Source organism: Oryctolagus cuniculus, chromosome 17 (genome assembly GCF_051225735.1).
Source record: "Oryctolagus cuniculus isolate XC-2025 breed Fujian yellow rabbit chromosome 17, ASM5122573v1, whole genome shotgun sequence".
Lineage (NCBI taxonomy): Eukaryota > Metazoa > Chordata > Mammalia > Lagomorpha > Leporidae > Oryctolagus > Oryctolagus cuniculus.
Window position 1 is genome coordinate 17,176,083 of NC_142883.1, and position 15,215 is coordinate 17,191,297.

General features: G+C 63.0%; 1 protein-coding gene across 34 annotated transcripts in view; it reads right to left on the reverse strand.

Moving 5' to 3' along the window:
- The window catches only part of MAPT (microtubule associated protein tau), an 81,809-nt gene that overhangs the window by 6,094 nt on the left and 60,500 nt on the right, over positions 1 to 15,215 (reverse strand). For 5 of the 34 annotated variants that reach the window (XM_051825014.3, XM_051825023.3, XM_089316875.1 and 2 more), the window contains 6 exons: positions 14,352 to 14,407; positions 12,015 to 12,212; positions 10,985 to 11,117; positions 9,822 to 9,875; positions 7,703 to 7,968; positions 998 to 1,090 (listed from right to left, as the gene is read on the reverse strand). In XM_051825014.3, coding sequence (XP_051680974.1) covers positions 998 to 1,090; positions 7,703 to 7,968; positions 9,822 to 9,875; positions 10,985 to 11,117; positions 12,015 to 12,212; positions 14,352 to 14,407 — 800 coding nt within the window. Of the gene's footprint in view, positions 1 to 997; positions 1,091 to 7,702; positions 7,969 to 9,821; positions 9,876 to 10,984; positions 11,118 to 12,014; positions 12,213 to 14,351; positions 14,408 to 15,215 lie in introns of those variants that run through there. The other 29 variants (XM_051825026.3, XM_051825021.3, XM_089316884.1 and 26 more) reach the window with 12 other exon arrangements.

The window sequence follows — 15,215 nt, forward strand, 5'->3', positions numbered from 1 at the left end:
CTCGGAGCCAGCGACGGCGGAGCACCGGCTGGCTGGGGTCCTCACAGCTCTGCTCTGGGCAGAAGGCAAGGGGTGGGGGTGGACAGGAGGCGGGGAGGGGGGACAGAGGAGACACGGAGCAGACACGTGCGGAAGCACAGGAAGCCCCATGCAGCAGCCGCAGGGCGAGCGCCGGCCTCGGGGAAGCGGCACAGTCATTGCAAGAATAAACCCTCTGGGCGGGGCTCGGGCAGAGCGCAGGAGAGCGCAGCAGAGCGCAGCACTGAGCAGAGGAGCTGGCTCTCAGAAACCAACCGCCTCCAGGGGGACCCCAAGGATCTCAGCGCTCCGCTCCCCAGGGCATAGAAGCTTAGGGCTGGGGCAGTGAGGTGGGAGCCTGGGAGGAACAGGGTCCCCACGTGTCGCTCAGCCAGGACAACGCTACATGGGCGGGTGGCGAGTTAAGGCTCCCATCCCCTGCCTGTGTCACTGAGGACGCAAGGGGGTCCCCGGGGACACCGGAGAAGCCAAGTGGAAGAGCGCCCCCACAGCGTGTCTCCCCAGATCTGCACTGTGGGCAGGGCCACCTGCCACGCCTGGTTTGGCCTCAGCCAGAGGGAGGGGCTGCTTTTAAACAGAAGCCCAGCGGCTTAGGCATCAGCTCCTCCCTCAAAGGCGCGGGAGACCTAGGGTGCACAGGCGCAACCCTTCTCCCTGGGGTAGGCAAGGTAGAACGCAGGGTCCACATGGCAGGCCCAACAGGCTGCTGTCCCCAGGGAGCCCCTCAAAGTGAACCTGCAGGGGGTGGGGTGCAGCAGGTGACAGCTGAGGCGCAGGCGCCGCCGCCAGGCTGCGGAGGCCCAAGGACCCCAGGGCCAGGACCTGGGGAGGCGTCTCTGGGAGCAGTGGACACACATGGAGATGTGGGGGACCCAGGCCGCTTTATTCTGTGCAATGTCTCGCGAGCGTGCGCCTCGGGCCGCTGGCGGGGGAGCGGGGAACGTGTGGCGGTACTCACACTGCCGCCTCCGGGGACGTGTTTGATATTATCCTTTGAGCCACACTTGGACTGGACGTTGCTAAGATCCAGCTTCTTATTAATTATCTGCACCTTTGATAGCCAGAAAAAAGGATGAGTGACACAGCACACCCAAGGCGGTCTGGGGCGGGACGGGCGGCTGAGCCACACCTCCAGGGCAGGGTCTTCGGCGCGCAGAGATGGACTTGGGGTATCGGGGTGGGGCGGGAGGCAGGCGTGCTGAGCGGGTGACTGGGTACGAGCGCGGAGCCCTGGCAGCCGCACTGACCCAGCAGAGGCTTCCTGTGGCCTCAGAGGCACCCGGCTTTCCAAAGTCCACAGCCCACCCCCTCCAGCATTAGAATCTTGGGAGAGTCTGGTTTAAGGCTGCAAATTTGCTCCCCTGGCGCCACGCAGAGCCCAAGGCCGCGTGGGCGGGACAAAAATGCAGGTTCCTGGGTCCTGTCCTAGCAGGTGTCACTGCGCTCTCTGAGCGGGGGGTGACCCATGGGTCCCACAGAGCAGACAGGTGCGGCAGGGTCAGCGTTCCCGGGACCCGGCACTGGGAGGCAGGGCGCCCAGGCTCTTAGAACCCACCATGTATATAATGATGGCCGCAGCCCCCAGCCAACAACCAGCAGATCCACCTGGGCGGGGGGCGCCGCGGCTGGGGGCCTGGGCCCCGACCTGCCTCCAGCCCTCGCCTTACATCCGTTGCGTGATCTGAATCTGAAAGTCACCTATGCTCACCTATGTCATGTTTTCATAGTCCTTTCAAAAATACTATGTGTTCCTCATTAGAAAACAAAAAGTAGGATTCTGAAAGTAAACCAATGTTCTCAGCACCTTAATAAAAATCACTACTGCAGCTTGTTGCATTGCGACCCCTGGACGCGCTGCCCACCACTGGACACGCTGAGACAGTGCAACCACCGTGCACCTCCCACGGCACACCCCACACTGCCGGGAGCAAACAGCGCCACAGCACACCCTACATGTTCCCGATGCCTTCCAAGCAAGTCTTATTCTTTTTAAAAGTGTATTTGTGGGCCGGCGCCGCGGCTCACTAGGCTAATCCTCCGCCTTGCGGCGCCAGCACACCAGGTTCTAGTCCCAGTTGGGGCGCTGGATTCTGTCCCGGTTGCCCCTCTTCCAGGCCAGCTCTCTGCTGTGGCCCGGGAGTGCAGTGGAGGATGGCCCAGGTGCTTGGGCCCTGCACCCCATGGGAGACCAGGAAAAGCACCTGGCTCCTGGCTCCTGCCTCCGGATCAGCGCGGTGCGCCGGCTGCAGCGTGGCGGCCATTGGAGGGTGAACCAAAGGCAAAGGAAGACCTTTCTCTCTGTCTCTCTCTCACACTGTCCACTCTGCCTGTCAAAAAAAAAAAAAAAATGTATTTGTGGGGCTGGCGCAGTGGGATAACGCCATGGCCTGAAGCACTGGCATCCCACATGGGCGCCGGTTCTAGTTCTGGCTGCTCCTCTTCCGATCCAGCTCTCTGCTCTGGCCTGGGAAAGCAGTGGAGGATGGCCCAAGTCCTTGGGCCCCTGCACCCATGTGGGAGACCCAGAGGAAGCTCCTAGCTCCTGGCTCCTGGCTTCAGATCGGCGCAGCTCTGGCCGTTGCGACCATCTGGGGAGTGAACCATTGGACGGAAAACCTCTTTCTCTCTGCCTCTCCTCTGTGTAACTCTTTCAAATAAATAAATAATTTTTTTTTTAAGTGTATTTGTGGGGCTGGCAGACGCCTCACAGCCACGCCTGGGCTGCTCTCAGAGCATGTGCTTCTTAAACCCAACACAACCAGTACCCGTAGGCAGCCCAGTGAAACTGGACCGGCAATGTGGAGACAGGACCCCACTGGGGGGGCTCTCTCATGGCCATCACCCTGCGTGTGACATCTGTGAGTCACTTCCTCCCATCTTCAGATACTAAGGGGTCTCGTGTGACCTCCTCCTTTGGGGGCAGTTTTTTTATTTGCCATTTTTTGGTTCAGTAAGTCCCAGAAGCAGATTTGCCTACTTTCAAAAAGAACAGGAGCAGTTCAGGAAAAAAAAAAAAAAAAAAACTAAAACAAAAACCACACACAATAATAAAGCAAAAAATTTCAGTGATAATGTTAAAAGGCCTTCAATTTGTCAATTACGAGACTGTTACATAGAGCCCTGAGCTCCCTGGAAGCCAAGGCAAAAAAGGAAACACCAGGGGCTGGGAAACACTCCTGGTTTGAGGAAGAACCCTTAGCAGGTTTTCAAGGAAGATAACCTTGCCGTGGGGACTGAGCCAGAGAGCCTGGGCATGCACCAGGCCGGCCATGCACACAGAAGTGGTTTTCCATGTGCCTCTCCCTTTCCCCAGCCCCCCAGACCCTTGGTGAGCTGTGGCTAGAGACAGGATGTCTTCAAGGCTGACCTGAACACCGAGCCGGCACCCCCCAGGAGGGGCAGAGCCAAGGTGTGTAGCCTGGGACCCCCGTCGGAGGGGCGGTGTCGGTGCCCAGAGTTCTGCCCTGGAGAAGGCACTGCGGGCGCCGGGGCCGCGTCTACTTCAGGATCACGCATTTCCTGGAAGGCCCGGAGCAGCCCTGAACGCTCGGCTTGCCTGGATCTGGCTCCCCAAGCCGGAACCCCGAGTCCCCGTCCAAGCGGTCAGCCTGCACCTGTGTCAGGTCCGCTGGGCAGCGAGGGGACGGAGCCGAGGGGGGAGGGGCCGTCAGCAGCCGCTGCCCCCGTCCCAAACTCCCTTACAGCCGTTTGCAGCACACCGCACAGACGAGACCTCCCGAAAGCTGTGACGGGCTGCGTGCGTGCGTACCTGTGTGCGAGGAGCATCCCGGCCTGGCTCTGCCCGGCCCTTGGCGGGGCTCACAGCCTGCACCTCTGCCCCAGTCCACTGAGTGGCCACGGGAGAGGCCAGCTCTGCCAGCTAGAGTCCAGCCTGCAGTGAAAGAGCCCGCCAGCTCTCTGGGATGGCCAGCGGTGAACGAGACAGGGCGGGGAGGAGGGAAAGCAGGTCCGAGAGCCGGGCAGGAGGAAGAGGAGGCGAGCGCCGGAGCCGGAGCCGGGGCGCCACAGAGGGAGGAAAGCAACCCCCAGATGCAGAGAAGGAAGCGGGGCGGAGCCGGCTCCTGGGCAGGTGCCCCACGTTGCCAGCCTCCCACCGCCACCTTGTGGCCACCTAGATTATTGCCGCCAGTCCCTGTCCTTTCCCTGTCCCTCCTGGGCTTCCAGGTTCTGTTTAGGCTTGGGCCTTCACATCCTCAGAGGTGACTTAGCGCCACTGCCCAGAGCCCAGCAGACCACCCACTCCGTGCCCCTTCCTGGCCATGCGCCTGCACTGCCCCTGTGGGCCTGGGCAGCCCCGGGACTCCTGGCCTTGCAGGCCCAAGGGTGCCCGGGACTGCCCTGGGGGTCCCTAGGAAGCACACACACAGGCCCCTGAGGCCCTGCCTGCTGCCCCACAACTCCCACACCCCCTGCCTCTTGGTCAACTCTGCCAACCCTCCCCGCAGGTCCCCACAGCCTGCCCACCTCGGCCCCAGGACCCTGACGCTGGAGCCACACGGGCCCTCACCACCCTGTCTCTCTTGCTCCGTCCCAGCCTCTTGGTGGGGCCCTGCCTGTCCGTCTGGACCTTCCTTGGCTCCCTAAGCTCTGCCCCCACAGCCCCTCCAGGCCCAGCTTCCTTTCACTTTTGCTCTGAAACCCTCCAGGCTGTGGTTTCCCATGATCCTCTGGGCACAGGGTGTGCAGCCCGCCCTGTGAGGCCACCAACAGTCGCAATCGGGGGTCTGTGTGCTTGGATCTGTGGGGGACACCCTGCGGCACAGGTGACCCAGCAGCCTCTTGCCGAGCTCCCCCGTCTGCCACGAAGCCCCTTCCCATCTGCTCACCTCTCCCCTGCCCTGGGCCTCGGGCCAGGTCTTATTTATTTGAAAGGCAGAGCTTCCATCTGCTGGTTCACTCCCAGCCCCTGGGACATTTGGGGAGTGAACAGCAATGCAAAACAGCAGGAAGCCACCCCTGCCCTGTGGCTCTCCTTGGCTGCCAGGGCCCGCCTGGCAGGGATGCGCACCTGTGGCTGGGCAGGGGCCGCGAGCCCCATCCCACATCAGGCCCTTCCTTCCCTCAGTTGTGCAGTGCCTCCAGCCACCCGCCTGCTCCCTGGTGTGGCCCAGTGACTGTCTGCATTTTCCTTCCAAGCTCATTTCCCTGTGGGCCTCGTGGCAAGCGGCAGAGAGACAACGGGCCTGGGCCTGGGGGAGGCAGGGCTCCCCGACTCGGCTCAGGGTGGCTGCAACAGTCTTCACTCACAGCTTTGTCCCTTTTGTAGCCAAACAAGCATTGAGCACTTGCTGTATGCGGGGCCACAGGGACCCAGAGATCTGAGCGTGGCCCTGAAGAACCTTCCAGTCCAGAAGGGGTGGCGGGAGACCCCTGGGGGCCTCTCTGGGGCTTCACCCCCTCCCTGGCGCTCGGTTTCCCTCCTCTCCCTACTTCCTGGACAGGAACATGTAGGGCGGCGGCGGCTGTGGCTGAGGTCTCCCAGCTGCCACAGATAAGTCAGTCCTGCCTGCGCCCTGCCCTGGGGACACCTGCCTGCCCCTCCCCCCCACACACTGGCGGGGCGGCCCCAGGGTGCAAGGGGCAGGTCTGGCCTGGCCCCCAGAGTCATCTTCCCCAGCAGAACTGCTGACCTGGGCCACAGGGCACCCCCGCAATCCAAGCCCGCCTCAGGTGGCCCAGGGCTTACAGGGAGCGCCTCGCACACCGAGCTGAGGCTTCCGTCCCCAGCAACCTGAACTGCTGACTCACGATGGGTTAAACCAACAGTGAGGATGCTGGAGATGGCCCTGCCCTCCATTATCACCCAGACCACGGGCTCACAGGGATCAAGGGTCCCGGGGGCTTTGAGAAGACCCAGGGGGAATCTGGGGAGACTTCTTCAAGGAGCGCTTCTGAACTTGGGTCTTGAAGAAGAGGAAGAGATAAAGACAGAAAGGGAGAGGCACTCCTGGCTGATGGAAAGAGCAAGCAGGCTGTGGGCAGAGAGCTCCCTGTCCAGCAGAATGCAAGGAAAGATAAGGCTGGACCAGAGGTGCAGCCGAGAACCCGGAGGCAGGAACAGGGGTGGTGAGAGAAGGGATGGGACGGGATGGGGTGCGGCAGAGGCTGGCGTGGGATCCAGGGCTGGGGTGACAGCAGGGTTGCTGTGTCCACCCCAGGGGTCACCAAGGGGTGGTAGAAGCAGGATGCTGGGGAGGGAAGGGGATGGGAAAAGTGGTTAAGGTGCCCCATAGTCCAAAAGCAAAGCCAAGGCCCAGTGCCCCGGGGGCGGCCCAGGCCCGGAAAAGAGCTCCGAAGGTCACATCTGAGATGTTATGGGGCCTCACAAGTCAGCAGACACAGCCCATGGTGGAGCTCAGCCCCTGGAGAGCCAAGCCATCCAGGCCGGACCACTGCGGGGGCGGAGTGGGGAGGGGCAGGTCCTTCCTGCCACCAGGGGGCACCAGAGAGGCTCAGCTCCCTCCCAGGCCAGGGAACCAGGCGGTGTCCTCATGGCCACATGACAGACGCTGTTCATCCCTGCCTTGACTGGGCAGGGTTGGGTGAGGGTGCAAGGCAGGCATGCGTCCTGTCTCTGGCTGTCCTTCTATCCCTGACGGTGCAGGCACTGGGGTCCCAGCGGCTGTGTGGGGGCTATGTGGGGAGCACTCACACAGCCACTTGCGGTCTCCACAAAGTGGGACAAGTGGCTGTGTCCAGTGTGGTTTGTCCCCTTCAGTGCCGAGGCAACCGGTCAGGTCACACTGAGTGCCCAGGGTGGGCGTCGGTCTCCAGGGACACTGTCGCAGCACCCAGGAACCTGGCTTCACAGAGGCCAACACTTGCCTGCAACAGCCCCTCCCCCAAGCCCCTTCTGCAAGGGGCAGACCCCACGGAGGCATACACAGGCGCCACAGAGTCGGAGGAGTGGGCTCGGCCCAGCCTGGGGTCCAGAGACCCAGGTCACATCCCTGAGACCTGGCACTTGGCCTCACCCAGCCCCTGCCTGGAGGAGGGGCAAGACCCCTGGTGCCCACTGGTCCCAAGAGGCTGCCTAGGCTGCCCCGCTAGGCAGGACCCCCTCACTTATGGGAAAGGCCAGTGGGGGCTGACAGCCCGTGGGGAGCAAGGTGCGGGGAATCGGGAAGGCGCCCCCTAGGGACAACCCCGCCAGCGCCCGCTCACGGCCTGAGCACCCAGCCCAGCACAGTCCTGGCCCAGTGCACCCCACACGAGCCTCCTCTCCCTCCACGGTCTGCCCCGGTGTGGCATGGGGGGCGTTGCGAGCTGAGCTGTCTCCACCCCAAGTTTCTACGTTCAGGCCCAACTCCCAGCAGCTTCATCTGGAAACACTGACAGGGAACCGGACACACACGGGGACAGGAGCTGGCCTGGGGGAAGCCTGCGTGGAGGAAGGCGCCACCTGCAGGCCAAGGAGAGGAGCCCGGCGGCTCAGCCCTGCCGGCACCCTGACCACAGCCCACAGCTCCGGCTCTGCCCCTGTCCCACCAACTCCCGCAGCCTCACGCCTCGTCGAAGCCGGGGGCGCCGCCTGCCTGCAGGATTCAGTTGCGGTACACAGAGGCACAGGACAGAGGGAACCCCAGGGTCTCGTCTCCCCTGGGCGCGCACCCCCACGGCCCCCCGCACCCTTACCCCTTACCTTCCCACCGCCTGGCTGGTGCTTCAGATTTTCGGTGGAGCCGATCTTGGACTTGACGTTCTTCAGGTCTGGCATGGGCACAGGCGCCGTCTGCAGGCGGCTCTTGGCGGAGGACGGCGACTTGGGCGGAGTGCGGACCACTGCCACCTTCTTGGGCTCCCGGGTGGGCGGGGTGGGCAGGGATGGAGTACGGGAGCGGCTGCCGGGGGTCCCGGGGGAGCCGGGGCTGCTGTAGCCGCTACGGTCCCCAGATTTCCCCGATTCACCTGGGAGGGAGGAAGGCAGTGAGGTCAAGGCTCAGGCACACGGGGGTCAGCAAAGGCCTTGGAGCCGCCGGTCCTGGAGCTCCTTCCAGCCTCACCATGGGATGGGGTCCAGGAAGCTCAGCCACGCCCAGGAGGAAGCCCTGCACCCATTCTGAGCGGCACCTCCTGCTCCTGCCTCCTCCCAGAGGCACGGAGACCCCTCACTTCCCAGTGGTCAGCAAGGACCGCCTGGGACAGGACCAACTCTGCCCTGCAGCCCCGGGGTCGGGAGATGGGCTCCAGCTAGCCATGTGCTCCCAGCAAGCCACTTGCCCTGTCTGAGCTCAGGGCTCGCCAGGGAATGGGAGAGCGCGATGGCCCCCGGGGTGAGGGAAGGTCCCCCCCAAAGCTCGCTGGGCTCCTGCCCCTGCTTGCTGCCACCCGTGGAGCCCACAACAGCAGGTGCGCCTCTCCAGGGAGCGGCCCCGCCCGCCTGCCATTCCCTCCCCAGCGCCCCCTTCACGGGACGTGGTCGTTGCCACCCCCAGAGAGGCTGCAGAGATCTCTTCCTGCTCCGCTTCTCCCTCCTCTCGGCGCCCTCTACCCCCAAACGTGCGTCTGTGACCCCCTGCCGCCCCCGTGGGAGACTCGGGTGGAGTTCCTGGCTCCTGGCTTCAGCCTGGCCCAGCCCTGGCTGTTGTGGCCATTTGGGGAGTGAACCAGCGCATGGAAGCTCTCTCTGGGTCGCTATGGCTTTCAAATAAATAAAAAATGAAAAAGCTTTTGGAAAGAAGAATCTTGGGAGCTGCTGAAGAGGAAACAGGGCTTGTAAAACACAGTTCTGGGCGCCACACCCAGCCCGGTACGTCCCCGGGGCAGGGCTGTGCTGTGCAGCGGTGAGGCCCGGCCCCTCCCGCCCCGACCAGCCCCCGTGCCCACCGCAGCCCCACGAAGCCCCGCGGTTTAGGAGTCAGGATCTCCCCGACCATCCTGCAGCCCAGCTCCGTGGCCCAGGACCCACAGGGAACGGCCGGCTCCGCCCCGCTGCCTCCTCGGCCCCCTGGCCCTTCGGTGTCCTGTCTCTGGGCCACAGTGTTGGGGGGTGGTGGCTCAAATCCTCTCATGCCACTTAGTCAGCTCAGGCAGGGTACTCACCCACCCTGAGCCCTCGCTTGAAAAGTGGGGAGGGGGCAGAACCCACTGGAGGCAGAGTGCAAGCACCGCACCTGGTGCTCACGGAGCAGGCGTGGCAGATGCCAGTGTGGCACGGCCGCCTCCACCACGTACCGCCCACATCCCGTGATGCCCCACTTCCCATCCGCTCCCTGCTGACGCGTCTGGGAAAGCAGCAGAGCACGGCCCAAGTGCTTAGGTCCCTGCACCCACATGCGAGACCCGGATGGAGTTCCAGTTCCTGGTTTTGGCCTGGCCCTGCCATAGCCACTGCAGTCATTTGGGGAGTGAACCAGCAGATGAAGGAGAGCCCCCCTTCTCTCTCTCTCTCTCTCTGTCACTCTGCCTTTCAGATCAATCAGTCAACCTTAGAGGAGGACGACGATGATGTGGAGGAAGATATGCCAGTGGGAATCTCCGTCTAAGCCCTGGGCAGGGACAGACGGTCAGACTTGCAGCACCTCCAGATATCTCGAGGCAATGCCCCCCATCCCTACCCCTTGGCCATGCCCTTGGCCTCAAAGCAAACGAGAACACACAGGACCAGAAAGCCCCCCGGACAGACAGATCCGTGCGAGCCACACACAAAGGCAGCGGGAGTGGACCGTTCCTTCAGCCGCAGGTCCCCCAGCGCTGCAAACACAGGCCGGGGCGACCCCTCCCGCCAGGCCGGTCCACCCGCGAAGCAGGCTCCCAATTACCTCGCTCCGGTTTGAGCCCTGCAGGGGGCGGCTTTCTCTGCACTTGCTTGGTAGCTTGGAAAGAAAAGTCCAGAGACAGCCTCAGTGTCACGAGGCGTCCACGGCGGGGCGAATCATGCAGCAGGTGTGCGGCGGCGGGGGGTGGGGAGGGTGCTCAGGGGGCAGCCCAAGGGTGGACACCGCCCACCTGCAGGCAGCCAGGGCACAAGGTGTGCCCTTGTTTCAAGTCGTTGCATGAAGTTAGTGGAAGAAGCGAGGTCAAAGTCACACATGAAACCCAACCAAGGTCGGCAATGACCCCAGACCAAACCTCTGTGAGAAAGCACCAGCTAGGGAAAAGCAAGCCACCAGGCCCGCAGGCACCACCCCATGGCACACGGCGCGGCCAAGACACACAGCGGATGAAGGGCAGGCCCTGAGTGGAGATACCAGGAGCCAGGCCAGGCCCCAACCACAGCCTGCACCCAGAGCCACAGACTCCCTGGCACCACTGATGAGCAAATGCAGACCAGGCACCTGCCGCGTGGTGCAAAATCTAAACTCGGCCGCCTGGAGCAGGCCACCAGGGCCGTGGGAGAGAGGAGACGCCCAGCCAGGCTGTCCCTCACCTGCTACAAGGGGGACAGTTCCCAACAGCACCACGGACGCCAACCGGCTCGCCGGAAACTGCCCAGGTCATCAAAGCCGGCAGTGGTTTTTCCCCAGAGCCCTGGAGAGCGGGCAGAGCCGCTGGCTGCTCAGCCACGACCCTCGCCTTTCGCCCCCGGCAGTGCCGCTACCCGGGGCTGAGCCCTGGCCAAGCCGCTGCCCCATGGGTCTCACCTGGGGACTGAAATGCCTCACACCAGGGGGTGGGGGGGCAGCGCAGAGAAAAGCCCCCACCTGCCCCTAATCAGTTACAGCCGCCCCTCCCTCGAGCTGGTTAGAATCAAGCAGGCAAACGCCCGGTGCCTCCATTCGCTCCCTGATGGAAACACGTGGGGCTTCAGCACTCCCCAGCAAACTGTCCACAGGATTAAGGTGAACGTGAGCCCTCCGAGGCTGAGTAGGCTGCAAGGCGCGGAGCAGCTCCGAGGGCTGTTAAGTGCCAGGGGAACCCGGCGGCCAGGGCTGCACCTGCTGGGAGCTCCCCAGGCCAGGATCGGGGAGAACACCCTTCTCACCAGTGCCCGGCGGGGTCTTGGGGGAGGGCGTGGTTTTCGCGGGAATCCTGGTGGCGTTGGCTGCGCCTTTCTGGCCTGGAGGGGCAGCTCCCCGGGGTGTGGCGATCTTCGTTCCAGTTTTCCCATCAGCCCCCTGTAAACCGAATCAGGGTAGAGTGGTTTTTACCGTGCCAAAGAGGACTGCCACCTAGCGCCAATGCCAGCCCCGTTCCACCACCAGGACTCTGAGGAGGCCACGACCGGGACATCCCTTTGCCTACCAGATGCCACAAGGGCCTTCTGTCACACAAGCCCACAGCACCACCCACCTGCCCGCATCTCCACTTCCTCCCAGAGGAGCCCTCAGCGTGGTGATCAGCAGGAGTCCTGCCAACGATTCCCGTGGGAGCCATCGGTGTGGCCCCGTGGGCAGGCACGGGCACACCGGGCCGCGGTGGCCCCATTGCTGCCTTTCATTATGGGTTTATTTGGTGCTGGCTGCTTCCTCAGAGGCCCTTGGAGACACTGTTTGTGGAGCCCGACCCAAGAATGCTGCAGAGCGAAGCCACTCTTCCGTTCTCTCCCAAGCGACACCGAGACGTCAGGTGTGCTCGGGGCCCGGGGTGACGAGCAAGACCTGGCACAGGTGGGGGGCAGCTGTGGGTTTGGTTCCTCAGAGGCGCCCGTGAGACACACACAGCACAGACTCCAGTGAGAAACTGACACTAGCCAGGGAGCAGGAGCTGGTTCGGGAGGGACAGGTGTGGCCGCCAAGGGTGAACCAGAGGCACTTCCGGTTACCAAAGTCAGGAGGAGCCCAATTAGAGGGGCGGTTGCCAAGCCAGGGTCCCAGCAGGTGTCTTGGGGGCTGCTGCTGCGAGGGGCCCGGGCAGCGGAGAGGCATGGCCTCGAGCCCCCTGCCCCTGGCCCGAGTCCCGGCGAGTCTGCACGTGCGGCTGTGCCACCGCTCCTCGGGGGGAGGGAGGAGGTCTCAGCGCCTGGAGGACTGAGCACTCGGGCAGCCTGCTCTTTCCAGAGGTCGAGTCCTTACCTTGAGCTTCATCTCCTTTGTTCCAGAACTGCCATTTCGGGGTGTGACAGAAGAGACGTGTTTAGGAGAGGAAGCTGGCTCTGGGCACACGGCAGGGCTGGAGGGTTTGATCAAAGGGTCTGAGCTACCAGGAGAGGGGCGTTTGGGGCTAGGGCAGGGCCTAGTTCTCTGGGTGTTAGCAGAGGAAGGTGTGGATGGCTTAAACACAAACATAAATAAAATCAAAACAAAAGTCAGCACATGGCGAGGGAAACAAACTCAAAGATGGACAGCAACTAAAAATAAATAAGGCAGGTCCCTGCTTAACGCGGTCATCCCCCAACGGTTCACATCCGGGTCCCTCAGCAGCCCCTCTGATGGGCAGGAACAGGAAATGTGAGCCCTCCTCATCCGACAGCCACGGCCACGTGCACGTGATGTTCCTCACTCCCACGCGGCGGCGCTTGCAACAGCAAGCGTGCAAGATGGACAGAGGTCTGGGTGCCCTTTCTCCACCCTGGGGTCTTCCTGAGCCCCTCCAACTTAGGACAGCCCCGGCTCAGAGGTGCTTCTCAGGCGCTAACGCAGTGGACGTGGCCAAGGCACGTTTCCCAGGGGAGCATTCCCACACTGCCACGGGCCAGATGCGCCACCCAGAGGGGCGCTCACGTTTGCCCACTGGCCCTGGGCCTCTTCCCACACTGGCGGAACCCTGTGCCTGCCCTGAGTCCTGACGATGCCGGCGGCAGCGCTGAGGCTGGGTGTGTGCTTGCATCCCGGCAGAAGTCTTGGCAGATCGGATCTTAACGCCGCCTGGGGCATCCTAGTTGGGCTGAAGCGGACTCTGGCACTTGGACCTAAGGTTTTAGCCTGGCTGGGGTGGGTGCCCCATGGGACTGGGGGCCACGTGGCTGGAGGCGCTCCGAGAGGGAGCGACGACACCTAAAGGATGGCCGTGACTCCACGGTTTGTCCTGACTGCCTCTGTGGGAGTCTGACCAGGAAGCGTGGCCCCGGGAGAGGAAGGGGAGAGGGAATTTTACTCTGCATCACCAGGAATCAAAGAGGCTACGTCCAGAGGGTCCCACGGAAGGAGTCAGCTGCAAAGCAGGGGCACGGGGCTTCCCGGTGAGGCCTCGGGGCACGCGCCAAGGCGGAAAAGCTGGCCCGGGCACTGGCAACCCTCCTTCCCCAGCTGCGCAAGGCCCCTCCCCACACCTGGCCATGGTCTGCTTGCTAGTCTGTGAGGCAACTCCAGGGCAGAGAGGCTGGGCCTGGGTGTGTGCCGACTGAGCGGATGAATACATGCACGCATGAATGAGTGGGTGCCTGCATGAGGCTGGCGTCCCCCCCACCCCCACAGGGGGGCCCTCAGCACCTCCCTCCCGGGCCAGCCCTGACTGCGGGCCTGATGAAAGGCCGCATGTTCCAGGCAGGACTCCTGCTGCAATCATTAGCTTCCTTTAAGGGAAACAGGCTTTCCCTAGGGCCACGGTGGGACTTGCAGAAAAACACCACTGTGCGGTTACGGGAGCCTCTTCCAAGTCACATCATCATGGAGCGAGGGACCACGGGGAAGGGAGAGGTGGAAGGGGCCGGGCCACCAGGCTGCTTCACCGGCCGCTGCCGGCTGCACACCGCAGATGGACGAGGGCCGTGGGGCCTGCGCCTCTCCGCTCAGCAGGCAGGGTGGGGGGCGGTTTCCTCCCTCACTTCCCTGCCCCCCCAGCAGCCCGGCGGGAGCTCGGGTGCCCAGCCCCCTCCCGCCTGCTCGGCCTGTTCCCAGGGATGCAGCCCCCGGCACAGTTCCCCTGCCCTCTGGCCTCCCAGCCCCTCCCTGCAGGGTTTGCCCAGAAGCCCCTGAGGTTTCTCTCTGCGTCCTGAGTATATGTGAGGGGACTGCAAAAAGTTTTCAGGGAAATGGAATCTGAAGATTAGCTTGTTGCTGGAGCAAGTGGATTTGAAACCCATGCCTTTGTTTTTTTCTTAATACACATTTCCCATGAACTTTCTGAAGACCCATTGTATGCCTGGCTTAGATCTGTAGTGCAAGACACGCAAAATGCAAACTTCTCAGCAGAGAATTCAGGCCCAGCTTCGTCTGCTGTCAAAGCCACATCCAAACCGCACAATGAGCTGCGTGGATTCGTCACAGCCCCGCCCTGGCCGAGGGACCACAACTAGGACCAACGCTGGGCTTTTAAAAACCTGCACAAAACCGCGATGCATTTCAAATAGCACTTTCACTTCGGTGACAACTGCTCCCCCCACGCTGTAGAGGGGAAAAACTCAGACACAAAGCACAGCTTCCCAGGACACCTGACCGGCCTCAGAGGACCTCCCGCTGCCATCCACTCACCTTTGCTTTTTTGTCATCGCTTCCAGTCCCATCTTTGCCTTTACTGACCAAGCGAGCTGACAAGATAGAAAACGAGAACGGATGTTACACCTGCTCCTCCGAGCCACAGAAAGAGCCAGGCTGTGCCTGCAAATCGGCACGGCACATTTTGTTCAGCTGGGTTTGGAAGAGACCCAGGGGATGTTCTGCCCCTTGAGCCTGGAAGGCCTCCCACGGTTAGTATCCACACGGCACGCCAGGGGCACTGCACGGAGCGGCCTGGCAGCGGGGGCAGCAGGCTGGCTGGAGGTGGGGCCATGCAGAAGGGACGCTGCGTGTTGACACAGGGAAAGTGGACGGTGCAGGCGCCTCTACCCATAGACTCCTTTCTGGTCTGTGGCAGGGTCAGCCCCACCAGCAGGGCCAGCGCGCATCAAAGCCTCAGGACCATGGACAGGGCCGGGGCAGCTTGGCCCGGCCACCTACAGGACCTCAGGTTCAGGGTGGGGGTCGTCTCCACCCTGTGGCCTCCCTCGGCTTTGGCTTCCTGAGCACCCGTAGGGCCTTGGGGCCGGCTGGCACCACCTCTGGGTCCCCTGCCCATGCTGCCAGCAGAGACGGCTGCGTTCCTCCATGGCCGGCTGCACCCACCCCGGAGCCTCCAATACCTTCCCACTCCTCCCCCAGCCAGGGTGGGTCATCCTCCACGACCCCTCCAAGGAGACTAATCCTGGCCACTTCCCCCAGTTAGCTACGAACAAAGTCGCATCAAACATCCCACTCACTGCCTCTGCACCACATCGCACACAGGGGGCTTTGCTCGGGAGGCCACGCCCCTCTGCGAGCGCAGGCCACCGCACTGCGCGCCCTCCTCCGCGCTTCTGC